The 27,905-nt window shown below is 43.3% G+C and overlaps 1 protein-coding gene across 3 annotated transcripts; it reads left to right on the forward strand.

Moving 5' to 3' along the window:
* Positions 1 to 1,084: 1,084 nt before the first annotated feature.
* ddx31 (DEAD (Asp-Glu-Ala-Asp) box polypeptide 31) lies at positions 1,085 to 27,311 on the forward strand. 3 transcript variants are annotated; one of them, XM_080738914.1, is made up of 22 exons: positions 1,085 to 1,185; positions 1,282 to 1,348; positions 2,895 to 3,014; positions 3,387 to 3,791; positions 5,322 to 5,470; positions 6,648 to 6,723; positions 7,539 to 7,582; positions 10,985 to 11,055; positions 11,189 to 11,298; positions 11,676 to 11,717; positions 11,858 to 11,922; positions 12,635 to 12,754; positions 12,927 to 13,033; positions 13,455 to 13,681; positions 14,493 to 14,636; positions 15,207 to 15,266; positions 15,402 to 15,452; positions 15,614 to 15,753; positions 17,279 to 17,363; positions 17,973 to 18,084; positions 20,110 to 20,305; positions 26,475 to 27,311. In XM_080738914.1, the coding sequence occupies exons 3-22, from the start codon at positions 2,919 to 2,921 to the stop codon at positions 26,611 to 26,613; spliced, it is 2,439 nt and encodes an 812-aa protein (XP_080595040.1). In that variant the 5' UTR covers positions 1,085 to 1,185; positions 1,282 to 1,348; positions 2,895 to 2,918; the 3' UTR covers positions 26,614 to 27,311. The 3 variants fall into 3 exon arrangements, with proteins under 3 accessions (XP_080595040.1, XP_080595041.1, XP_080595042.1); XM_080738915.1 differs by lacking the exon at positions 1,282 to 1,348 and having other exon boundaries at positions 1,152 to 1,185; XM_080738916.1 differs by lacking the exons at positions 1,085 to 1,185; positions 1,282 to 1,348; positions 2,895 to 3,014; positions 3,387 to 3,791 and adding an exon at positions 5,083 to 5,166.
* The last annotated feature ends 594 nt before the right edge of the window (positions 27,312 to 27,905 follow it).

Raw genomic sequence — 27,905 nt, forward strand, 5'->3', positions numbered from 1 at the left:
TATTTTCAAACATTTAGTACTTTTACTTTTGGTACTTTAAGTACTTTTTGATGCCAATACTTTCATACTTTTATTCAAGTACATTTTGAATTCTGGACTTTTACTTGTAACAGAGTACATCTATGTTGCAATATTGATACTTTCACTTAAGTAAAGAATGTTAGTACTTTTCCCACCACTGATTTGGTATGATTCAATGTGGTGGCTGCGAGATGATCACTCTGGATTAAACCATTGCCTTATAATTATATTCACACAAACAGTAGAAGAAAATGCAGTGAAAAGAAAGCTCCGACTGCTTTCTCACTTCGCAGCGTGTGCGTGCGCGTGTGTGTGTGCGAGAGAGAGAGAGAGAGAGAGAGAGAGAGAGAGAGAGAGAGAGAGAGAGAGAGAGAGAGAGAGAGAGAGAGAGAGAGAGAGAACCGTGAGAGAGCAATTACCTTTCTACATGCTCTTTTGGGGGGTAAACATCAAGTAGTATGCCTATATTCCTCTCTTAAGAAACATTTTGGAGTTGTGGCTACAAATATAGTTGTTTAGCCTGTGTTCTGCTGCTAGGAGGGAAGGAAACTCCGTGTGTGTGTCTGTGTGCATTCTGACTGTGCAACACAACGCGTTGCGAACTGAAGCAGCAACACGGAGCTGAGAACAGGAGGTGGGAGGGGGAAGCGGGGGAAGCAGCAAGTGGAATGTACCAAGTCAGTAGGGGACACCTAATACATTTGTTAACTTGATATTGTTTAGATAAACAACAAAGCTAAACATTTGGAATTACAAAATTTGACAAATTAAACTTGCATGGCCCCCCCTAAAGCCAAAATAAAAAAATCATGATCCCCCCAAGTGCTCAAAATCTTTTTTGATAACCCCCCCCCATTATGGGCCATACCAACCGCGCGTAAAAATCGCACACTCCCTAAAGTATAATTCTAACACTTTCCTTTCAACAACAAAGAGAAGAAAAATGTGTAAATAGTAAAAATAGTAAAAAGATTCACGGAAACTGGGGGCAGAAATTCTCCTCTGCCTACAAAATGATGTCATACTTAACAGCCTATGGGCGGGGCTTCAATGACGTATACGGAAGTATCCCACGTGTGTTTATGTGTGTGTTAAATTAATGCGACTTTCACTGCTTTCACTACGTGTTTGAACGCAACGCAGTGGAGCAGCTCCAGCCTACAGGTGACAGATTTAAGTTGGCTTCAGTCTCCTTCATTTAGATTGTGAAAAACAATCATAGTATGTATGTATTTATATGAAATACCTCTGTTTTTCTAGGGTTAACTTACTAAAACTGGAAGAAGTGTCAACAACACGTGTGTGTTTGTGAGACCACGTTGCCTAGGTAACAGAACAACTCTTGTTACTACATTGATTGTATTCATGTAGTTTAGTTGTGTTGTCATAATACAGCATCAGTGTGTAGCATTAACAGCTATAAGTAGCTTGCACTGTGTGTGTGTGTGTGTGTGTGTGTGTGTGTGTGTGTGTGTGTGTGTGTGTGTGTGTGTGTGTGTGTGCGCGCGCGCGCGTGTGTTGCTCTTGACTGTACGTTCTGCTGTAGATTATGCTGACACCACCTACAGACATGTCAATGTTCAAAGCGTCCTCCTCAGTGTGTTTACAGTTAGCCCTCAACCTAGCCGCAAATTGCAACACTAGATTTTTTTATAATGGGATGAATCTAGGGTTGCAATACCTCCCATAGGCAGCCGATGCATGAAAACAGTTTTTTGCTAACTGATTGTATTAAACGACTTCAAACTCACCAATATTGTAGCTCTATGGAAAGCTTGGAATTTACTCTTGCTAACTGCAAAGTGTTTGTTTCTGAAAAATCCACCGAAGAATTGTTATGATTTATTTTCTGTCAAGAAATCCGAGCAGACATGGTTTATTTTCTAAGTGCTGAACTTCGGAAGCGCTCGTCTTCTATAACGCCATGTACCGCTGCCTCCTGCATAATGTGACATTTAGAACCAGGTGGTCACAGGACCGTTGAGGGATTTTCCACGAGCGCTTCCAAACTCCAGGACTTAGAAAAAATTATCACCTGAACCAAATTTCTTGGATAGAAAGTAGCTCCTAACATGTCTACTGTACTTTGCAGTTAGCAAGAGTAAATTCCAAGCTTTCCATAGAGCTACAATATTGGTGAGTTTGAAGTCGTTTAATACAATCAGTTAGCAAAAAACTGTTTTCATGCATCGGCTGCCTATGGGAGGTATTGCAACCCTAGATTCATCCCATTATAAAAAAATCTAGTGTTGCAATTTGCGGCTACCCTCAACCCTCCACTCATATTCTCATAATGTCATTTAGTGCAGTGTTTCTCAAAACATGTATGTTCATGTCAAGGACCCCATAAGATGATACGAGAAGATGATAACAAACAGTACTGCTGTTGTTAGGTTAGATTTGGTACATTTGTTTTGTTTACTTAACTAAGCTTACAATGTATTCATTTAGCAGATGCTCTGTCTTAATCCTAAGCAACTAACAGTAAGCACTACTGTGTTACATCAAATAGAAAATAGTAATCTAGGATCATAGGTAAATCCTCAGTCTAAAATAAACAGTTACAGTATAATAACTAGAGGCAGTGCTCTTCTGAGCACAGGTCTCCGCCAGGGGGAAATCTTGCTCTTTCGAACGACCGTCATTTCGACAAAGGAGCGTCGGGAGGGTTAGCGACTCACCCCACAGAGGTAAGGGTTAGAGTTGGGTGTCGAACAGATGACACGTAGTAACAGCGAAACGTTCCCCTCCGCCAGGTCAGGTAGGTTATTGCGGCCTCCTGGTGGCGCTATAATAGGCCAATGTGAAAAGGATGCCATGTGTTCTTGGGCCTGTCACGGTAATCGAACGCTGCATGCATGATTTGTTCTCAGGAAGGTGTAAGGTTTGACGCCGTGATGTCATCTACCGAGGGCCAGCTATGTCTCAACATTACCGTTCCCACCTCCTTCACCCCCTGTCGGAAGAAGAAGGCTCCTCATTCACGACAGTGGGTAGGTGCCATTTTATATACCCAACCTTGGGCTCACAACAGTGAGGAGGTACTATTTTATACCCAGTCCTGGACTCCTGGCTCATGACAGTGGGTAGGTACCATTTTATACTCAACATTGGGCTCATGACCTGTCCCTGAAATACACCCACTAAAACATAATATCTACAGTATGAGTATACCGTTTCTGTCGGGCAGAAATCTCTTAAACACGACGCGTTTTGAGCTGGTAGATCTGCTACTTTTGCAATTTCTTTTTATTTGAATCCTGAAAAGTATCGGTTTTGGACATACTGTATGAGGTTTCCACCCGATAAAGACAATATATCGGTTAAAATCTCTAATCTAGAATCATGTTGCATTGTTTTTGCAGAAGAAACTAAAAGCCGAGAAGAGGAAGATATCAGATAGATCTCCGTCCAAAAAGAGGAGAGGGGAGCAAAAGCCTCCTTTCATTTCACCGTCGGAGGGACCGCCTTCCAAACAGAGGAGAGAGGAGGAGAAGCCCCCTCAGATGACATCATCGGACAGACCAGCTTCCAAACATGAAACGCCTCCACAGAAGACATCATCAGAGACCCCTCCTTCCAAACATGAAACGCCTCCACAGAAGACATCATCAGAGACCCCTCCTTCCAAACATGAAACGCCTCCACGGAAGACATCATCAGGGACACCTCCTTCCAAACATGAAACGCCTCCACAGAAGACATCATCAGGGACGCCTCCTTCCAAACAGAGGAGGAGAGAGGAGGACAACAACGCCACAGAGCAGCAGGTCACTGTATCACATACTCACAGCTTTAACAGATACTGTTATCTTAAGCCTCTATCAGAGTCCAGGGTGAAGAGCTATTCACTGCAAATTTTAGGTGTAAAGCTATCCACCTAGAGTGAGAAAATAAGTGGAGGCCATCATAGTCAGTCACGGTGAAGTCCTATTCACCGTGACTGACTGGTCTAGATCGACCAATCAGTGAACGGGGTGAAGAGCCTATCTGTCTGAAAGTAAAAACAGAGAGATGTGTCGGGACTCGCGGTGGAAAGCTCTTCACCGCGAGTAATGACGTAACATTGTAGTTTTATGACTCAAAAAGACTACACCGCGGTGGATAGCTCTTCACCGACTCTGATAGGGGCTTAATGCAGTGGTTCCCAAATATATATATATTGTCTTTTGTGTGTGTGTGTGTGTGTGTGTGTGTGTGGGGGGGGGGGGGGGGGTCACCAAATGATTAGCTTAAAGCTATACTGTGTAAGATGCCCAACTAGTGGTCATTAGCCCTATAGCAAACCGCGGTCGCGTCCGCGTCTTTCGGCCGTTTTTCGTACCTTCAGACCCCCGCGTCTGCCTCCACCTCGCTGAGATCTATCTTTTGAGGGGTCCCTTGTTCCTGTGCGTTCAGTAATTCCAGAGATACGGACTCCTTCACCCTGCCTGGTAGGCGAAATTACCTAGAGAAGGGATGGTACAAACGGGCGACAACAAATATGGCTGCCATAGCGACCCCACTTCAAGATGCGCTGTGATTGGCCGGCAGTTGTATAACCCTCGCTGTGATTGGCCGGTAGTGTGATGACGCAATTTTGGCGCGAGATCCGGTCCCCGGCAAGGATCGCAGTTTACATATATAGAGAAGGCTTTACAGGCTGAAATTCACGGAGTGGGTGTTCTAAAACGTTAGCGATTTAACAGTTAGGACAATTTTAAGATTTGTTTTATAAAAAAAGTTACATGGCACAACTTTAAAGATGAAGTGCCATGATTTATTCTCCCCCTAAAACATGATTATCAGGTATTATGATTTTACTAGAGGAAGAATGTTTCCAAAAAAAGTGCAGAAAGAGTTAAAATTAGGTTTTTATGTGGCTACACCCACCAGTTCATTAATGCCTGGTTGTCATGGTGGGTGGTGACCCAGCTGAAGTTAGCCACACCCACAGTGTTGGGTGAATGGTAAAAAGGGAGGGAATGATTATATGATGTAATTTTTTCTGTGTTTTTGGATCGGCACATTTGACCCACAAGGTGTCAGCCTCCAGGAAGAAACCCCAAATACAAAGGGAATACATAACTGCTCATAACACCAACACCACACCAGGGGGTCTAATGAAGTACTGTCAACCTCCTAGACACATGAAAACCAGAAAAAGTACAAAACTATTTTATCAATTACTCACCACATGGAGACTTGAGTTCAATAATATTCTTTTGTTTTTGTTGCATTCGTAAGCCAAGACCCCTAGGGGTCCCGGACCCCCTTGTTATAGACTGTAAAATGATAAAAAGTGCTCTTCCTGCTCCCAGGTCTTGACTCCACCCAGCCAGAAGAAGCAGAGGAGGATGAAAGAGGGACACCAGACGAACGGAGAGAAGAGGGAGCGACACGGAGTGAAAGGAGGCGTTAAGACCTCCTCTCTGTTCAAACACAACCCTGACATCCCACATATAGACAGGTATCTCCTACTGTAGGCCGGTCATAGTTAAAGGTGTATTCAGTGATAATGAAAGTGGCCAGGGGTCATCTTGTCCCTTACTGGCCTTACAGCGTGGAAATGTTTAGTTTTTTATAGATTATTTACACCATTATAATGTTCTCGTTTTGACAATTAGACCCATTAGACCCAATCACTGAATATCGGTAGGCCTACGTCTCCAGCTTCAGGATATGTATGATACTGATTTACTACGAGACTGTGGCATTTTATGAGTTCAGTAGTTTACAATCTAGGCATTTAGCAGACGTTCTTAATTCAGAGCGACTGTGGTTCTCAAAACTTTTATTTTGACCATCATAACTAAATCATAACATAACTACGGCCATACTCTATCCAGATTGGTCGAGGACTGCCTGGCCACCTCTGAAAACGGAATCTAGCTATGCTCGTAACACGGGCCATGGTGGAAGTCCTTATATGGTCAGCACACATTCTAGTGAGGAGAATGAATGGAAAATGTACCAATTATATTTTTATTTGAATAAAATACAATCACTGAATATACCTTTAATACATAATGATCTAATCGCAGTGATTTTGCATTATCGTTTCCAAGATGAAAAATGTCTGCAAGCTTGTAGATCAGCTATTTTTACTTGGGTTTTGTCAGTAATTACTTTTATGTAAGTTATTTGCCAAATCTACCCCGTGCAATTTTGGATTACAAAGACTAAAAGGCTATTCGTATGTTCCAATATTCAATGCCAAATACACAATGACATTGAATCGCAATTATTTGTATGACAATTAATTTGTCAACTTAAATTATTTAATCATCATGACAGCCCTAGTATTGCCACCCCCTTTCTGACTGGTGAGTGGTGAGTGTGTCTTAAAATCCAGTTGGCATTCTTGTTGCCATGTGTTTTTATACATGCAATAAATCCAATGAACGCATCTTTAGCTTCACATTTACAAAACCTATGTGTGTATTTTACGACAAACAACGTGAACGTTCTTCTGACATGAACATGCTGTAAATTATCGACGATATGTTAGAGCTGGGGGGGATTACTTTAAACACGCTGTAGGTCTTTAAACTTTAAAAGAGAATCCACAGTTCCCTTCTCTCTTTCTCTCTTTATCTCTCTCTCTCTCTCTCACTCTCTCTCTCTCTCACTCTCTCAATTGCCAGAGCAAACGTGTCCCAGTTGAAGGAGAAGGTTTTCACCACGGACTCATTCACAGACCTCGACCTCCATCCACACCTGGTACACACACACACACACACACACACACACACACACACACACACACACACACACACACACACACACACACACACACACACACACACACACACACACACACACAGAGCTGTTGTCTGTTCTGCCTCTTTAGTACATGTTGTACTTAAAGGTGATACACCATGAAAATTCACTTTCCCTATAAGTCCCATTTCAGACCGTTGTGTCTTTCTCTGGTTTTGGGAAGGTGGAGGTTAAAAGCATCCCACGGGTTCTCAAAACAGGCTGTCCAGATTTGCTGCCTTTTTTTGACGTCATAAACGGCAGTTTTTGAAGATTTTTTTTTTATTTATTTTTTTCAAAAAGTTTTTTTTTTCTTTTTTTCAAAAAAAGTTTTTTTTTTTTTTTTTTTTTTTCCAAAAAATGTTTTTTTTTTTTTTTTTTTTTTTTTTTTTCAAAAGGATTTTTGGGGGGGGGGGCGGTGGTACTGCAGCTGAAAATGCTCTGAGAGCCATTCAAAAATGAGAGGCTCTCTATTCAGGAGTGGTAATTTAGCCTCAAACTTTTTGAAAAACGTTTTTGGGACATAAACAATATGACATAAATACTTTTTAAATGCATGGTGTATCACCTTTAACATTTTCATATCGTTGCTGTTCGCTAGAAACATTGTATTCCAAAACCCACAATTTTCAGAAAACATAAAAACCTTGGGCTACCTCCGTCACCATCTCATGGTTTCATCAGATTTCTTCGTGGAGAGTCCCCTGTGAAGTGGTTGTAACTTTGTATGTGCTGAGTATCCTGTGTTCTGATTGGTTGGTTTGTTTGTTTGTCAGGTGGCGACTCTCAACAAGGTTCTGAATATCAGCACCATGACCAGGTACACACACACACACACACACACACACACACACACACACACACACACACACACACACACACACACACACACACACACACACACACACACACACACACACACACACACACACACAGTTATTTCAAGTATGTGAATTCAAATTTTTTTCAGGGCTGTCAAACGCTTAGTTTCGTTCAGGTTAGTTAGTTTATGGGCGTTCACGACGGCCAGGGAATGATGGTACCATCTGACTCATCAAACCTCATCTTTCCACAACTTCACATTTCTCAGAAGATTTCGTCATTTTGACCATGACATTTAGACCTTTTCCACCGAATGATCATTTATTTGTCAGGGACTCCAGGGCAGCGGAGTCTATATGTTCACATTACATTTAAATCCAGCCATCTGTGGAATTTGACGATCTTGTCCTCCAATATACAATACCCCTTGTAAAGTAGAAGGTTGTTAAGCTAGGGTGTAGGGCTGGCTAGGTGGGTTAGCTTCACCATGGGTGCTTCGGTCAGGAAGCGAATGAAGAGGAGAGAAGGATTCCCATTGTCATGGTTTTATTTCTATATAAAAGACAGAGATATAATACAATCAAATATACATTCAACAATATATTTCAACATCATTAATAAACAACAGTCTTAATATACATAATACATTCAGCTTCAGAAGTCTACAATATAATACATTCAGCTTCAGCAGTCTACAATGCCTACTTCAAGTCTACAATACCTACTACTATGCACTTGGCATCACAAACAATGCATGTTTAAAGGCAGACAATAAACAGTAAACATGTACTATGTAATATTCTTAAGGGGTTATTGTGGTGGCTGCATTCTCTACAGCAAACAAGTGAGCTCAATTACCATAACACCATAGTAATCAAGTAAGTAATCATTAAACTCTAAACTAACTCACTTCATCCACGCATAACAGGGATTAGGTTTGGTGACTGTGCCTCCAGGCCAGGCTCTTCTGCTGCTGCCACACCAGAGTGAGAAACTCAGGCAGTTTATATAGTCAGTAGGCTATGATTAGGGAGTGAGTGCAGGTGTGGTGGGTGGAGCTGTCCATGATTAGCCAGGGGGAGGGTTGGCTGCTGGAGTGCTGGTGGAACTTCCCTAGCATGACCCTTTTGTACAGCCGCCCCAAATACGCAAGTATTTAACTCTAAAAAGGTCATGCTAGGGATGGGGAGTGGTCTCGCCGCCCCATGTACCAACTGGGTGCTGGGTGGAGGTTCAGGAGGTGGAGGGAACCGAGGAGGGCTGGCTACTGGAGGCGGAGACTGCGGTGAGGGGGGAGGAGCTGGCGGTGGGGCCCAAGGTGCAGGAGGCGGAGCTGGCGGAGCAGGAGCCCGAGGAGGAGGCGGAGACTCGGGAGCCCTGGCTGGAGGAGGCGGAGACTCGGGCGCCCTGGCTGGAGGAGGCGGAGACTCGGGAGCCCTGGCTGGAGGAGGCGGAGACCTGGGCGCTGGAGGCAGGAGGGGCCCTGGGCGCTGGAGGCAAGGAGGCTGGAGGGGCCCTGGGCGCTGGAGACAAGGAGGCTGGAGGGGCCCTGGCTGCAGGAGGAGGAGGAGCCCTGGGTGGCGCTGCAGGCGGAGGAGGAGGACTGGGTAGCACTGCAGGAGGAGGAGGAGCCCTGGGTGGCGATGCCGGCGGAGGAGGAGGACTGGGCAGCGCTGCAGGAGGAGGAGGACTAGGCAGCACTGCAGGAGGAGGAGGACTGGGCAGCGCTGCAGGAGGAGGAGGACTAGGCAGCACTGCAGGAGGAGGAGGACTGGGCAGCGCTGCAGGAGGAGGAGGACTGGGCAGCACTGCAGGAGGAGGAGGACTAGGCAGCACTGCAGGAGGAGGAGGAGACTTGGGTGGCGCTGCAGGAGGAGGAGGACTAGGCAGCACTGCAGGAGGAGGAGGACTGGGCAGCGCTGCAGGAGGAGGAGGACTAGGCAGCACTGCAGGAGGAGGAGGAGACTTGGGTGGCGCTGCAGGAGGAGGAGGACTAGGCAGCACTGCAGGAGGAGGAGGACTGGGCAGCGCTGCAGGAGGAGGAGGACTAGGCAGCACTGCAGGAGGAGGAGGACTGGGCAGCACTGCAGGAGGAGGAGGAGCCCTGGGCACAGGAGACGAGCTAGGAGTAGGAGTCTTGCGAGGCAAGGTCTTGGTGGGCCTGGATGGTAGAGGTGGTGAGGTCTTGGTGGGCCTAGTCTGGAGCGAGGAGAGTATGTGAAGCATTCTGCTGTTATTATCCTGCATTCTGTTGTAGTTGTCCTGCATTCTGTTGTAGTTGTCCTGCATTCTATTGTAGTTGTGCAGGAGTTCTTCCATGGTGAAGCTCTTCTTCCGGGTTCGAAGGACCATGTAAAGTAGAAGGTTGTTAAGCTAGGGTGTAGGGCTGGCTAGGTGGGTTAGCTTCACCATGGGTGCTTCGGTCAGGAAGCGAATGAAGAGGAGAGAAGGATTCCCATTGTCATGGTTTTATTTCTATATAAAAGACAGAGATATAATACAATCAAATATACATTCAACAATATATTTCAACATCATTAATAAACAACAGTCTTAATATACATAATACATTCAGCTTCAGAAGTCTACAATATAATACATTCAGCTTCAGCAGTCTACAATGCCTACTTCAAGTCTACAATACCTACTACTATGCACTTGGCATCACAAACAATGCATGTTTAAAGGCAGACAATAAACAGTAAACATGTACTATGTAATATTCTTAAGGGGTTATTGTGGTGGCTGCATTCTCTACAGCAAACAAGTGAGCTCAATTACCATAACACCATAGTAATCAAGTAAGTAATCATTAAACTCTAAACTAACTCACTTCATCCACGCATAACAGGGATTAGGTTTGGTGACTGTGCCTCCAGGCCAGGCTCTTCTGCTGCTGCCACACCAGAGTGAGAAACTCAGGCAGTTTATATAGTCAGTAGGCTATGATTAGGGAGTGAGTGCAGGTGTGGTGGGTGGAGCTGTCCATGATTAGCCAGGGGGAGGGTTGGCTGCTGGAGTGCTGGTGGAACTTCCCTAGCATGACCCTTTTGTACACCCCTTATGCCTAACCTTTTAGGCATTTGTTTTTACAATAGTGAAAATAGCCGATCTACATCGACACGTGCGCTTGTAGATCGTCTATTTGAAATATTTTTTAATGTTTTTCAAAGCGGTTAAAAAAACAAAAACTTTTAGGCATATGGGGTAAGGCCCAGAGTCTGCTACACACTGCTGCAAGCAGGGTGTCGCTATATTTTGTTGACGCTATACTTCTATTGCAAATACACATGTACTACTACCACCGTTTATAATGCCTCTAATAAGTGTGTGTGTGTGTGTGTGTGTGTGTGTGTGTGTGTGTGTGTGTGTGTGTGTGTGTGTGTGTGCGTGTGTGTAGTGTCCAGAAACAGACTATCCCAGTACTCCTGTCAGGAAGAGACGCTGTTGTCAGATCTCAGACTGGTTCTGGTGAGAACAACAACCTGGATGTTCATGTTTCACATGTAGCGTAGCAACATCAGGCTCCAGTCACTAACTGTGTGCGCGTGCGCGTGCGTGCGTGCGTGCGTGCGTGCGTGCGTGCGTGTGTGTGTGTGTGCAGGTAAGACTCTGGCCTATGGTATTCCTATAGTGCAGTCACTTCAGGCAGTCGAGCCTAAAATCCAGCGAGCGGACGGGCCACTAGCGCTGGTCATAGTACCAACCAGAGAGGTACTGTCTATTTTTATTTTTTAACCGCCTATTGGTTACAGTATGTGTTTTTAACCATGTAGCACCCCGGGATTCCCTGTGAATTAAAAGTGCAATACAAATTATTATTAATATTATTATTAACTACATACTGGTACACTGCTAGAGTTAGTTACCGTCTATACACTGTATACTGCTGTATGTCGTTGCTGTCGGGCTGAAACCTAATATCTGTGTTTTTCTTTGTAAATTAACACCCTGTTTGACCATACTACAGCGTCAAAGAAAAGCATCAAAAGTAGCAGCCGTGTTTCGAGCTTGTAGATCTGCTGCTTTTGCTGTTTTTTTATTTGAATTTAGAAATTAAAATTACAACTCTCTCTCTCTCTCTCTTCCAGTTGGCCCTGCAGAGTTTTCAAACCTTCCAGAAATTAGTAAAGGTTAGTATGTTTGTGAACGTTTTGTCTCACTAGGACAGTGTTTGTCTCTGTGGGACACTGTGTTGTTTATCTCTATGGGAGAGACTGTGTTTGTGTTCTGAAGGACAATCTAATGATGACCTTTTGACCCCTCTCCTCAGCCATTTACCTGGATTGTTCCAGGAGTTCTGATGGGAGGAGAGAAAAGGAAGGCTGAGAAAGCCAGGTAATAACTATGTCTCTCTGTCTGTCTATGTACAGTATGTTATACATTAAACCACATCATGGTATCATATTAAAATCCTGTGTAACACTAAATAGCTGCTGTTATGCATGGCAGACATGGCTCTGAGCACGGTAACCGATCCTATTGCATTTACCACTTTCTGCCGGTTGTTACTGTTTGTCCAATCTGAGTTCCCAGAGGTAATTATTTCCGCCACTAGGGGTACTGTTTGTCAGGCTTCCTAACAGTGCCTGTGGCAGCGGCTTAATGACATAGGTATTTAATGATTGGTTTAAGGCCCAGTAGGCCCTATATACACTACATTGCATGTTATCACATGGTTGATTACAGAGGCTATAGCTTTGGATTGGAAGAGAAGCTCAGTTTTGTGCACGTTGAGCTTAGGTTGGGGTAAATACATCCACTGTGAGAGATGTCAGCCAGGCATGCAGCGATGCACACTTCAACAACCTGTGTGACAGAGGGTGTGAAATGAATCTTCCAATAAATTGAAAACTGCACCCTGACTGGATATTAATATTTTCCATAATCGTTCGCCCTGTGGTGCCTCTTGCGGCTCAAGTCCACTTCAGAGCACCTCCATCTGGGTGTCTGAAATCAAGTGCTCTACCTAGGAATACAAATGTAGCGTACTGTGGTCGTCACTTTTCAGTGACTCTCTCTGACTCTCTCTCTCTCTCTTTCTCTCTAGACTGCGTAAAGGTATAAACATCCTGGTGTGCACTCCTGGACGCCTGGTGGATCATATCAAACACACCCTGAACATCTCCTTCACCTCCCTACGCTGGCTGGTCCTGGACGAGGCAGACAGGTTCTTCACCTCCTCCTCCTAGCACTCTTCTCTTTCCATCCCTCCTCTCTTTCTGCCGCTTCTCCTTCTACTCCTCTTATTTCCCTCCACTTCTTGTCTCTTATGGTTGTCACCTCCTGGGAGAGAGAATTTAATTTGTATACAGTATTTATATATTTCTTTGTGTTTGTAGAACGTTAGACCTGGGTTTTGAGAAGGATCTCACGGTTATTCTGAACGCGGTGAACTCTGCTGCAGATGACAGAACCAACGTTCTGCTGTCTGCTACCATGACTCAAGGTAGTGTGTGTGTGTGTGTGTGTGTGTGTGTGTGTGTGTGTGTGTGTGTGTGCGCGCGCGCGCGTGTGTGTGTGTGTGTGTGTGTGTGTGTGTGTGTGTGTGTGTGTGTGTGTGTGTGTGTGTGTGTGTGTGTGTGTGTGTGTGTGTGTGTGTGTGTGTGTGTGTGTGTGTGTGTGTGTGTGTGTGTGTGTGTGTGTGTGTGTGACTGTGTGTGATATGATTTTGGTCAAAATCATTCAGTCTATCATCTATCATTCACCTACACGTCAGAACACAGAATACGACTAACCTACACGTTAGTTGTTGAGTTGAAGGTTTTGAACTTGAACTTGAAGTCAGACAGGCAAGGCTAACTGTGTGTGTGCGTGCGTGCGTGTGTGCGCGTGCGTGTGTGCGCGTATGCGTGCCGTGCGATCTCCAGATTTATCTCGATTGGCTGAGGTGTGCATGAACAACCCTGTCAGTATCAACGCGTCTGAGCCCGCCTCCTCCGATGACATCACCACCGCTGTCACCCCTGACCCCGGCTCAGCTGCTGGCCAATCGGAGAGCTTCTCTGTACCGGAGGCTCTGCAGCAGAACGTCGTCATGGTTCCCTCTAAACTGCGCCTGGTCTGCCTGGCTGCCTTCATACTGGACAAGAGCAAGGTAGAAAAACATCCCATAATGCTCTAGTACTAGCCTAGGCTGGCTTCCAATTTCGGGCTTTTGATCCGGTCGGGAGCGGATGGGCTCCTACGTAATTCTGTAGTCAAAACGGACTACACTTTGGCAGGAAACACCAAACCGGAAACAGTTTTAACCCCTACTTGCGCATGCGCAAACTACTTGCGCATGCGCTAACTGGGTTGAAACTGTTTCCGGTTTGGTGTTTCCTGCCAAAGTGTAGTCCGTTTTGAATACAAAATGACATAGGAGCCCATCCGGTCTAGACCGGATCAAACAACCTGTTTTGTAAACGAAGACCATGCTTTCTCCCAGCAGAAAGCCTGGTGAGGCGAGGTTACTCTAGTACTACTAGTATTTACGACCGTAGGTCGCCGTTAACTATGAAAACTGTCACATCTTGTCTGTCCGTTGAATGAATGTCTTTTAGGCTAAACCCCAATTTGAACAACACGTTTGTTTATTTAGCCCATGACAATACTGTGCTACTGTAGACCTTTCTGTAAAGCGACTTTGGGAAGAGAGCCGTATAAAGATGAGCTATTGTGGAGATGATATACCATCTTTTTTTTTAAATGCGGGTTGCGGGGCAGGCAGATTCGTTGTTTTATATATTGTTCTGCGGCGCGGGCGCGGGCGGGTTACGTTTCGTGCGGGCTGTGGGTCGTGCGGGTTATGAAAAAAAAGCTGACCCGCGCATCACTACTATACAGATTTCTGTTACATTACAAAGCCTAAAAGCCAAACATAAATGTCTGTCTGTCTGTCTGTCTGTCTGTCTGTCTGTGTGCAGGATCATAAGCTGATAGTTTTCATATCGAGCTGCGAGGCCGTGGAGTTTCTCCTGTCTCTCTTCACCTCCGTTCTCTGCCGGCCCTCAGCCAATCAGAAGCATCCCATCAAATTCCTGCGTCTCCATGGCAACATGAAGCAGGAGGTGAGTGGTCTCCCCCACATCCCATAATAACCTTAATTCACATCCGCATGTTCCGTTACTGAATCACTGTGCTGTTGATTTATTGAGTAATAGCTAGAATGAATGTATCGCTGTTTTAGTATTATTGTTATTATTAATACAAATCATAATATAAAACTTTTTGGTAATGTACATAGTGTATCTCACATGGCCCTCTTCTAGCGCCACCATCAGGCAGATTTTTGCAAAACACATTTCTGGACACTGCTCCTACAGATTTTGGCCTAAAATCACGCAAAGCGTATCTTTGTGTGATTTCCATGTTGAAGTCATGTCATCAACATGGATCTGTCCCATTTCCCATATTCCCTCCTGATTGGCTACATCTAAAGTGTGTGTATGGGACCTGACGGTCGCTTATCTCCCGATTAGGGAGTACATAGTGTATCTCTATCTGTTTTTCAATAATGAAAAAGATTAAACCTGCCAGAGATGAATTACTATAAATAGTTTAATGATATAGTTTAGTAACTTAGTGTGTTGCTGAGTGGTTACCAGCCATACAGTAGTAATCATGGGTTGTGTCTCCAGGAACGAACAGAAGCGTTTGAGGAGTTTTCTGTCAGCAAGACTGGAGTTTTGCTGTGTACCGTACGTATGCTATTCTATTCTACTGTGTACCGTATCTATTCTATTCTATTCTGCTTGTCTGATGACATACATGTGGGGCACCAGGTTGAAAGTGGTTAATTTTGTGTGTGTGTGCGTGCACGCACACGTTTTCAGGACGTCGCAGCGAGAGGTCTAGATCTGCCACAGGTGACCTGGATAATCCAGGTAAGATCTCTTCATTCTAATTAAAACGTTTTGTCAATGTTAATCATTTAAATTACTTCCATAAGAAGAGCTACACAGTTTAAGTCAAACAATAGCATTTCACCAGGCCTTCTGCTGTTCTGTTTTGTGTGTGTGTGTGTGTGCGCGTGTGCGTGCATCAGTACAACCCTCCTACCAGTGTAACGGAGTATGTCCATCGCGTGGGGAGGACGGCTCGCATCGGAACTCGAGGAAGTTGCCTCCTCTTCCTCACGCCTGCTGAGGCCGCCTTCATCACAGACCTGGCCAATCACAATATCAGGTGTGTTGATTGATGGTACACAGACTGGTTTTGAAAGCCTATTGGCTTTTTAAAAAAAAAGAAAAAAAAAAAGTTTGAGGAACCTTTTCTAGGAACTACAGAGAGTTCTTGAACGTCTTTGATCCACGAATTGAGTTTGTATTTTGGCTGTATTTTGATTGTCTTACAGCCAGGACAACTTCACCACTTTTCGACCTATCTTCATATAATTGGTCCTTTCTGATGTTCACGATAAAATAGCACACTTTTGTGGATTGTAGGCAGATGTCACTGCCAGTGACTTCATCATTTGGCATATTCTTTTTTTAAACAGGATTTTTGAAAAAATATTTAGATTTTTATTATCTCGAGAACATTGGCCTCCATTATAACATTATAATTTTTCAGGAATAGATTGCCTATAGTTTCTATTAGCTTGGATTCTCCATTGATCACTGGCGGACAGATTTCTGAACTGCCCACAGCCCTCCTATGAGACACAGACAGAGTAGAACAAAATTTGCTATTTCATCTACAGTGAGGACCGATTATATGAAGATAGGTTGAAAAGTGGCGAAGTCGCCCTTTAAGTACCAGCTCTTACGCCTTAACTTCAAGGCCTGTCCATACTGTCTCCGACCACCCCACTTTTCATCTGAGAGTTCTGACTTTCCGACGTGAATCTTTCCGAACTCTAAATCCGGGTAATGCTTTTCAGAAGATGCGAGTGACGTAATTTTGTAGTTGAACCGGACCTTTTCGACGAAAAGTTGGGTGGTCGGAGACAGTATGGATAAGCCTTTAAGTTAAGGCAATAGAGCCCTGTGTCTGTGTGTTGACGGTACTTCAAAGCTGTAAAGGTGGTTAAATTATGATAAAGTGATTTGTAATTACAAACGCATATCACGATGTTCTCACATTATTCAATTATTATAATGTACTTTTAACCCTTTCAATGCCACCTTTTCACCACTAGAGGGCGCCCAATGGCCATGGAATCCACCATAGAAAAGCGCTGTATATGCACAAGTCGTGCACAGCCATGACGCGCCTGAACACTTTCCTTTGTGTCATGAACAGGGACAGGATGAAGTTAGCTTGAAGTTAGCTATTGGCTACCAAGCATTTTAGAAGCCCTATTTTTGGCGATTTAGCCATGATTAAACTTTGCACACCTCATGGATATGCATGGAACAGAGAAAATGAGCTCTAAAGATCCTGGATTGCATTGGAGTGGATGGTAAATATCGGCGGCGCGACGCTCTCGCGGGCCGTGTAAACAGATGACGGCCGGCGTCCCGGCTCGAAAAAAAAAAAAAAAAAAAATCGGGATAGGTACCCAGGACGTTAATAATTATCCCTTACTAGTTCGGGATAGGCACAATAAGAGTTAAGTTATGATTGGATGCAACTCATTGAGAACAAGAATTCTAACCAAAACTAGGAAAAGAGATCATGTTACAATCATTTAACCCTACCAATCATAATGATAAGCTACCAATCATTAACCTATTGTGGCGTGGGCGGGGTTTGTTGTTTTTTCCAGCCTATCAGAGATCAAGCTGCTGGACATTCTGTCCAATCTGATGCTGGATGACACATACAAGGGGCGGGGCAAGTACCACAGTCAGGTATGGTAGAGACGGACAAAACAAAACACACACACACACACACACACACACACACACACACACACACACACACACACACACACACACACACACATCAGAGAGACACACATCAGACTCATCACAGACACACACTGACTTGGGTAACAGACACACAGCAGCGCAATGCATTGTCTTTGGTTATTGATTTTGTTAATACCTCTGAAATGACAAATTAAACATTGGCCAAATTGTCAAATATTAGAGGCAGAAATTGTGAAAATAGCCGATCTACATGCTCACAACGCCTCGCAAACGCGAGGCGTTGTGAGCATGTAGATCTGCTATTTTCACAATAGAACCGTGTTATACAAAATTCCTCAACTCTTAGTGCTGGTCAGGGTGGGGGGTCCCCAGTTAAAATATGATTATTTCGGGGGCCACGGCCTGAAAAGTTTGAGAACCACTGGCATACACTACCTGTCTTTGGGCATTGCGCATAGGAGTAAGCGACTTGTTATTGAGCTGAATTATTGTTATATAGTACTGGAAATTGGGTATGCTGGAAAAGTTTTGGAAATTAATTGGTAAAAATGTTTGGGAACCCTGTGTGTGTGTCCTGTGTGTCATCAGACCTCCTCCAAGGCTTTAGAGCAGGAGATCAGAGAGCGAGCGACGGTCCTGCAGACGGAGCTGGAGAACGAGGTTCACTCCAACCCACAGAACGTACAGAACGCTAAGAAAGGTGAGAACGAGGTTCACTCCAACCCACAGAACGTACAGAACGCTAAGAAAGGTGAGAACGAGGTTCACTCCAACCCACAGAACGTACAGAACGCTAAGAAAGGTGAGAACGAGGTTCACTCCAACCCACAGAACGTACAGAACGCTAAGAAAGGTGAGAACGAGGTTCACTCCAACCCACAGAACGTACAGAACGCTAAGAAAGGTGAGAACGAGGTTCACTCCAACCCACAGAACGTACAGAACGCTAAGAAAGGTGAGAACGTGGTTCACTCCAACCCACAGAACGTACAGAACGCTAAGAAAGGTGAGAACGAGGTTCACTCCAACCCACAGAACGTACAGAACGCTAAGAAAGGTGAGAACGAGGTTCACTCCAACCCACAGAACGTACAGAACGCTAAGAAAGGTGAGAACGAGGTTCACTCCAACCCACAGAACGTACAGAACGCTAAGAAAGGTGAGAACGAGGTTCACTCCAACCCACAGAACGTACAGAACGCTAAGAAAGGTGAGAGCACAGGAGGTGGTGTCAGCGCTGCTAGCCTGGCATGGCCAGACTTGACCCATTCAGGCCTAGAATTATTGAATGCTTTAACCAGTGAAAAATAGCAGATATACAAGCTCACAGCGCGGCACCGAGTGCCGCGCTGCGAGCTTGTAGATCTGCTATTTTTTTAAAAAAGTTGTGAAAATCTTTGAATATATGTATTTTCAAAGCGAATGTTTGTAACTCAAATTTTGCTTCTGGGTGGTCCCCGGAACTAAATATTTTGAGCTGGGGGTCCGTGGCCAAATAAATATAATTTTGGGGGTCCTTCACATGAAAAGGTTTGAGAACCACTGACATAGTAGTCTCTCAAGAACAGACTAGCTGAGCTCCAGTTAAGTGAAAAGGACCTTTTCTTTGATGATGGCTGGCCAGATTGCTGACATAGAAACATAGGTTTTTCAAAAAAAATCTTAGAAGGATTCAAAAGACACTTTGAACAGAATCGGGTCAAAATTCAAATTGTCACGATTTTTCAAAAATAGCAGATCTACAAGCTCGAGCTTGTATATCTGCTATTTTTCAATAGTTAAAGCATACAATAATGTGTACCCGTTCTAAATGGGTTAAAGGACCACTTCACCTCTGGGAAAACCAGATCTTATTTTATTGTTGTTTGTGACACGATCAACACAGTTCCTGAGTTATTTTTTTGTGTTCAATCTGTGTTTTTAGATATTTTAGTATTTCAGCATGCTACAAAGCATGATGCATTTTGCATCATATGACGCATCGTATGATGCAATATCATGCTACAAATGCTTTGTAGCATGCTGAAATACTAAAATATCTAAAACACAGATTGAACACAAAAAATAACTCAGCATTGTGTTGTGTTGTCCCAAACAACAATAAAATAAGATCTGGTTGTCCCAGAGGTGAAATGGTCCTTTAATATCACTGCATAGATCGTAGGCCTACATGGGCAACAGGCGGCCCGGAGGCCACATGTGGCCCCCATCTTCACTTAATGCGGCTAATGCTGGTTAATATTGGAATACTGATATTATTGATTTCAGCTGTTACAACCATGCAAACATGACTCACTTTAATTACTTTCAGTCTATATTAGTAGCTTAATGACTTAGCACTAGTCTATTGCTATGTCCAATGTATTTGTATTTAAGTTCATAAAGTTAACATAAGAGCATATATTGTAAATAAAAAATGTACTATTCCTATTCAAAAATAGCTAAAAAATAATTCCCGATTCCAATTCAAAAATAGCAAAAATTGTATATTTATTATGTATATGCATTGTGGCCCTCTGGAGTGAGTGTGAAAATATAGTGGCCCTCTCCATCATCAAAGTTGCCCACCCCTGGCATAGATGATAGTCTGGCATCTCTCTGTTTAACCTGCATTTCCAAGGGGTGGATTAAAAATAAACACATCTAGCCCTACAGTTGTTCTTGTGGTCTTATGTGCAGCCTACCCTTCATCTCTCATAGTTGTTGTATTGTGTTATATCTACAGCCCTGCAGTCGTTCTTGAGGTCCTACGCAGCCTACCCTTCCTCTCTCAAACACATCTTCCACATCCGTGGCCTCCACCTGGGACACGCGGCCAAGAGCTTTGGCCTCAGAGATGCTCCACAAGACCTGTCTGCTGCTGGACAGAAAGACGCTGGAAGAAAGCAGACCAAAAACCAGGACAAAGGAAGAGCGCCTAGGTGGGTTTGTTTAATCTACATTATTTATCTGTTTCTGTCTGTAGTTTTAACACATCGGATGCCCACGTGGTGTCTACAAGTCAATTTCTTTGATGTCGCTGGAGGCCCACGACGCGTTTGACGCGTTGTACAGTAAACTATACTGTACTGTAGCTACTAGCTACTGCACTTGACTACCGCGGTGATGAAACAAACTCCATTTCCCAACATGCAGCGCGCAATTACGTGACCCGGACGTGCTGTGTGTCTCGTTGACTTCCTGTTTAGCGGCTGCACAAAAATGCTGTTTTCTCCTAATCTAGCTTTTAAATCACTTTCATTTCAAAACGGCAGCCTCTTCTACCTGCCGTAACACAAACACTGTGGCTTAGAAATGATAAAAAACGGTCCTGACTGAAAGAAAAGATTTTCGCGAAATAAACAGGACATACTCGGATTACATTTACTCGGATTACTTTTCTCGCCAGTACTCTCGCCGGTAGGTAAAATGACGCGTTGCCATGGGCACCAGCAAATTAAGACACGTTAACCACGTGGGCGTCCGATGTGTTAAGGAGTGTTAGCTACTAGACCGGGTAGGAGAGACAGAGAGTGGGACCAGCTGAGAAAGAGAGACAGTGTATGAGAGACAGACAGTAGGACAGCTGAGAGGGAGCCAGTTTAGGACCCCTAGGGGTCCATTTGAACACTCTTGGAGTTAAATAAACTCAGAGGATATTACAATGCAGTTTGGGGTTCCCAGAGAGAAAACCTAAAATGGGGGGTCTGTGGCCTGTTTGTGCCTAGCTTATTCCCATATATTGAGATCTGGGCTAGAGCTCTTCACTGTGTGTGTGTGTGTGTGTGTGTGTGTGTGTGTGTGTGTGTGTGTGTGTGTGTGTGTGTGTGTGTGTGTGTGTGTGTGTGTGTGTGTGTGTGTGTGTGTGTGTGTGTGTGTGTGTGTGTGTGTGTGTGTGTGTGTGTGACAGACAGACACATGTTCCTGACCCTGCTCATTAACAGAGAACCCCTGCTGTGTTGACTGGCACATGCACACACACAACCTTATTTATACAGTCAATTATGAGTGTGACTCCCTTGACACACATCCATATTTACACACTGTTGACTGACTTGAGAGTGTGTGTGTGCGTGCGCATGTGTAGTTTGTGGTAAACAGCTTTTCACAGTGGGCCTGTCTGGACAAGGTTGTTTGACCACACTCTCTCTCTCTCTCAAACACACACACCTATAATGAAGTCTCTATTGACTTCCTTGTGGATGCAGTTGACGTGGGAGCCTCCAGTGCTCTGGTATTAATGTGATGGTTATCTGCTGGACCTGTTTATACCTGGTGTCAATGTGTACCTTTTACAGCTGGGGTTCCCAAACTTTTTTGTCTCAGGGCACCCCATAAATATTTGTTTTAATCCGAGGCACCCCTACATTATAATTTTCACTCCCAGAACCTTATATTTATAGCATATCGTCGTTATCGGGTGGAAACCGTTCTTTTGTATTTATCATCTAAAATAAGTACTAAACAAGTGAAAACAGCAGATCTACAAGCAGTGCTTGTAGATCGACTCTTTTCACTCGCTTTGTGCGACGGTCTTGTAACTTGGAAATACAAGATTTCTGCCCGACAGTGACGATATTTTAGTGATTATGTTGCGAAGAAAACGTTGAGATAATAGCCATTTTGGTTAGAACTGACTGAAAATAACGTTGTACTTCAAGTTTAAATTGATACTAAATATATTTTTAAATGTCCAAATAATTTTCAAATTTTATCAAATTATCTTGCGGCACCCCTGGACTGCTGTCGCGGCACCCCAGGGTTCCCCGTCACCCACTTTGAAAACCCCTGTTTTACAGGTCCATATTTGGTTCCACTTCTACGCTTTACAGTGTTAGATTAACACTAATTATTTTAGAGTGTACCCGTCCATAATAAGGGTGTTTAACTGCTAGTTGCAGTTGTCAAAGAGGCCACAAGGTGGTCACATGTCACTGTGTGTGACCTGAAAGCCTTCATGTGAAAGAATACAGACTCACAGATAGGGCTGTCACGATTATGACATTTTACATGGCGATTAATTGTCACTCAAATAATTGCGATTAACGATTTAATTGTGTTTTTGTTGTTGACAATTACATTTCTGTTTGGCTTTTATGCTTTGAAGTTGCACATGGCAGATATGACACATAACCTAAATATACAAATAGATTACTGACATATTTGACAAAAATAATCGCGATTATGTCAAATAATCACGATTAGACGATTATGTAATAATTATAACAGCCCTACTCACAGAGGTATGTTGATCCAAGCATCTCTGTCAGGTAGATGCTGTGAAGCTTCTCTTTAGTAGACCGATGGACTACATGAGGAAAGACTGATAGCCAACAATAGTTTAAATGTTTTGTGTGAATGTGGAGCAGGGTGTTGCTGAAAAATCACACCCAGTGTGAAATGAGCGGTGCCTTGCTTTGAGTAGTTAATTTCATTAAGCTATGTATATGAATTCTTGTGTTGTCCATTACAGTTTTTCACAACTGTTAACACACGTTTCTCAGTACAATAACGGCTTTCTCAAAACTGCACACACAAAACTGAAAACCTCACACACAAAATGCTAATCCTGACACGATCCCTCTCCCTTCCCAAGAAGACTCTTTGCCAGCAAATCACTTACCGGTAACTGTGTTCACAAAATGGAAGTTTTGGCTATGTTTGCCTTTTGTGAGTGTGTGTAGGACAACAAGGTGATGTGTAATTGACATCAGACCTGAATTTGAATTTGAGATTTGAACATTTGTGTGTTGTAGGTTGATACTTAGAGATTTTACGTGAGAAGTGTGTGCAACAACTGAACATTGTGTGTAGTGTTAAGACAACAGGGTGATGTGTAATTGACATCAGAGTGTAAAGCAGGAAATTCAGATTCTAATGCAGTTAAGAGAGTGTGAAATAGCTCGACCCAAATTGGGTCGAGCGATGGGTATGAAGTGAAGGTTTTGCCAATTGTGTTTTGCGTGGAGAAACTGTAATTTCAAGGCTGCTCAACAGTGCCACTTGGTCACCCAGCGGTATTGCAGCTGTTGAGGCCGTCCCCATACATACACCGTCCGCATACGGCCATACGGGACATACACACTCAGTCAAGGGCACTGCTCAAAAAGAGCACTCGTACTCAGCATACCTACCCCGGATAAATAAAGCAAGAAATGTACCCACCAATTGATTGATGAATTGACAAATCAAATGGCTGTATCAGCTTGTTTGTGTAGTAAACATTTTACAGGTTTGTTTTACCAGTTAACCAACTGTCAGAAGGACAGTTTAAATCAGCTTGTTTACTCTAATATACCACGGGAAAGCAAGATGGTGTTAATTTGCTGTAGTTATAATGAACTCCAAGCTCATACCAGAGAGAAGAGAAAGAAGGAAGGAATTGCCATACAGGAACCACATCATGTATCATTGACGATACGATACATGGACGGTATTGGTTCATTCATGGCGATACGATACGATTCGATTCGATTCAATGATTTAAACTATTAATTTAGCAAAGAAATTAAATCTGTGTGAAAGGTGTGGATAGTGCAGGTTTTTAAGGGCAACATGTATTATTATGGATATAAATAAGTAAACACAGTGATTACCTGGCAAATACATGGACATTGTATATTGACAAACCTGCACCTTGACATGAACACAGAGATTACACACATTTATCGATAGACCAGTGTAGCTATATGGAAAGGAAAAGTAATTAAACCCCTCCTTTTAATTTTTTTTTCTTAAAAATGCTAAATACAATGCACAAGTAGTTAGTGGCAATACAATTGATTCTTTGCACTGCCGATTCAATACGATATAAATTCAAACGATACGATTCGATTTTACCTGTTTTCATTTCGATATACTTTGATTTTTTTAAGTTAAAAACAATATTTTGATACAGTTACTATATCGTTACACCCCTAGTATGTACATAACACAGTGCGTACATACAGTAACATGAGGGATACACTACAGATAAATGAGGTTCGTTGATGCCGGCGATCAATAAAGATGTAAAGTAAAATGTCCCCCAGGGAGCTGAACCCTCAACCAGTCTACTCTGCCCCAAGGCTCTGTGTGTGTGTGTGTGTGTGTGTGTGTGTGTGTGTGTGTGTGTGTGTGTGTGTGTGTGTGTGTGTGTGTGTGTGTGTGTGTGTGTGTGTGTGTGTGTGTGTGTGTGTGTGTGTGTGTGTGTGTGTGTGTGTGTGTGTGTGTGTGTGTGTGTGTGTGTATTGATCAGCCAGCTGGTTGAACATGGCTCCCTGCAGTGAGGGGAGCAGACAGACTGTAGTTAAATGGGTCGTGGCTGAGTGGGTAGAGAGGCCGTCTGGGAATCGGAAGATTGCCGGTTCGATCCTCGGCTCGCCCAGTGAAGTGTCCCTGAGCAAGACACTTAACCTCTAACTGCCCCCTCCCTGCACATGTGCTCATCTGAGCCTTCACCTAGCAGACATCTGCTGGGTGAAGAAGTAAAAGTAATTGCCCCTGCTGCAGAGGCCTCCAGTAGGCCTCCTAGTCAGGGACCCACAAGCCCAAAAGCTCAAGGAATAGGGGTGATACCTGTGATGTTCTGCCGTACTTTTTATTTCTGTTTTATCTATTAGTTTGGTCATTAAGGTACACAGAATGACAGGCCTGCTCTGCCGGAAACATTGTGAAAAAAAGTTATGGCCATTTGTATATCACTGTCCCATCGACTTCACTATACAGGAAAAGAAAAATATTAAAAAAAGAAAATAAATGTGCTTTAAGTAGCATGTGAGGGGTCAAACTAGGGGTTCTTCATGATTCTGAATCCATTGCAAGCATTTGTTTTGCATGAAAAACATTCTTAGGGCAAAATATCGGCAGCCCAAAACTGTGAAAAGTGAAGATTTTTTGATGACTCATCACTTTTTTAAATTTTGGGGGGCCAAAATTTTGCCCAAGGAATGTTTTTCATGCAAAACAAATGCTTGCAATGGATTCAGAATCATGAAGAACCCCTAGTTCGACCCCTCACATGCTACTTAAAGCACATTTATTTTTTGTATTCTTTTCCTGTATAGTGAAGTCGATGGGACAGTGAATATACAAATGGCCATAACTTTTTTTCGCGATGTTTCCGGCAGAGCAGGCCTGTCATTCTGTGGACCTTAATGACCAAACTAATAGATAAAACAGAAATAAAAAGTACGGCAGAACATCACAGGTCCTCTCCCATTATCAGGGACTGGGTCCCTGACTATCCAGTAAATACTCCCTATCTGACATCGGACGATGCAAAAACGCTGATCCACGCTTTTGTTTTCTCTCGGCTTGATTACTGCAACGCACTTCTCTCTGGTCTGCCAAAGAAAACAATTGACAGTTTACAACTTGTTCAAAATGCGGCAGCCAGAGTTTTAACTAAAGCTAAGATGAGAGAACATATTACTCCAGTCTTAGTGTCGCTACACTGGCTCCCGGTTGTTTTTAGGATTGATTTTAAAATTGTCACAGTCACAGTCCACACACAGAGAAAGATATACATGCAGAAAATGACTCTCCCTTGACAGCAGTTGAACACACACACACACACACACACACACACACACACACACACACACACACACACACACACACACACACACACACACACACACACACACACACACACACACACACACTGTCTGCTGTGATGGTGTAGTGATTCTAAGGGCCGGGGCCCACCAGTAGGGCGGGAGGATGTTGCAAGTGGCCCCCAAACAACTGGCAAAACATGAAGATTTTAATAACTAAATAAACTAATAAAAATAGATAAATAATGTATACTATGTTACTATACATTATGTTAGACTAAATTTCCCCCTTGGGATAATAAAGGTATCTATCTATCTAGTTCTGTTGATCCAAGTTGATTGATTGATCATTAAAATAAACATGCTTTGAAAATGATCCTGATCCAGAAAAGATTGAGAACCGCTGGTGTAGTCTGTCTGTCTGTCTGTCTGTCTGTCTGTCTGTCTGTCTGTCTGTCTGTCTGTCTGTCTGTCTGTCTGTCTGTCTGTCTGTCTGTTACTCTGACTGCCTTTTCAACAGAACCGGGTGTTCAGATGTGAACTGCCGTTGTAAAACCTTGTCTCTTGTCTTCAGGTCTTCAGTGAAACAGAGAGAATCCAGTCTGCTGCGCTCTGAGTTCTCCAGTGGGATGACGGACTCCAAGAAGAAGAAGAAGAGGAGGAAGAAGACGACTGGAGGTCAGGTGGAGGAGCCTGAGGAGGAGCTGGAGTGAGCAGTGTGTCCATCCATGCACATGAATATCCTTGTTGTCGGGTGGAAACCTTGTATGTCAAAAAATGTTCCTTTTTTTTAAGTATTATTTTGAAAACTAATGAAAGTAGTAAAAATAGCTGATCTACAAGCACACATCTACAAGCACACAATGCCTTGCATCGCGAGGTGTTGTGTGCTTGTTGATCAGATATTTTCACTACTTTTGTGGAACACTCTTGTATGATGAAGTAGGGCTTTGATTTAACACATTAAGTGCCTAAACGTCCCCAGACGTCTTGGTGCCAAGTCCCCTTTAAAACGTTCAGAGACGTCTTAGCTGGTTGCCATGGTTACCAGGTAAACAGGCGCTGCTGTGGCAGCTGGTGAGCAAACAAACTTCATATCCCATGATGCAACTCGGCCGCCAGCACCAGGAAGCATGTAATCTTCATAGGCTCCTATTCACTGCTGCAAAAACAAAACGGCTTTATCTCGGAATCTACTTCCAAAAATGCATTGATCACCGAGAACCGCTTTTTTCAGGCGACACTGGGCCGCAAATTTTTGCTTATAATGACATGCCCAAGATAATGACATCAGGTTGAAAGTGGTTTCAATGTAATATTATAAAAAAAGAATGTAGGGATCGGGTATAGAATTTGTTGCTGTATTATTTGAGACATTATTGTGCAAATGAGAAGTACTGATGTAGTAAATTTAAAAACAATGCATAACTTTGTATACAGTATTTGTATTATATTACATTATTACCAAAACTCCAAGGCGTGCACAAAAATTTATCTATTGCAATAAACAATACACATATTCTATTGGTTCAAAATGTTTTCTAGCTATTTGTGGTTTTGCTATAGAAAAAGTTGATTTGTGTGTTAAATAATAATAATGCCTGGAATTTATATAGCACTTTTCGAAGTAACTCAAAATAGGGTTGGGATATATCGTTATTACCCAGCAAGCCAAATGACGTTATGATGACGTCCTCCGGTGACTCCGGAGACGTTCAGAACAAGGCCAGATCACAGCCCATATATGGGGATGATCTTGACGTCATTACCAGGACGTCATATGGACTTTTTCATTTGACAGGATTATTGTTATTGTTTGTAATGTTAGTTGAAATATGAGCATATAAGGTTATATTGTGGGACATATCTGACTAGTTATGGTATTTATCTGGCCTCGATCGGACCCTCTCTGATTACTCCAGGACGTCCGTTTTTGTGGGCAGGATTTATGTTGGTTGAAATCAGGTGATATTCTAGTATAGGCCAGATCTGACTAGTCATGGTT

The sequence above is a fragment of the Nannobrachium achirus genome (assembly GCF_963921795.1).
Source record: "Nannobrachium achirus genome assembly, chromosome: 12".
Lineage (NCBI taxonomy): Eukaryota > Metazoa > Chordata > Actinopteri > Myctophiformes > Myctophidae > Nannobrachium > Nannobrachium achirus.

Bases quoted from the DNA above. Each gene is read 5' to 3' on its own strand.
- ddx31 (XM_080738914.1), top strand. From the start codon at position 2,919: ATGTCATCTACCGAGGGCCAGCTATGTCTCAACATTACCGTTCCCACC. The intron at 5,471-6,647 runs GTATCTCCTACT...CTCAATTGCCAG, and splicing joins GACATCCCACATATAGACAG to AGCAAACGTGTCCCAGTTGA. The intron at 11,923-12,634 runs GTAATAACTATG...CTTTCTCTCTAG, and splicing joins AGGAAGGCTGAGAAAGCCAG to ACTGCGTAAAGGTATAAACA.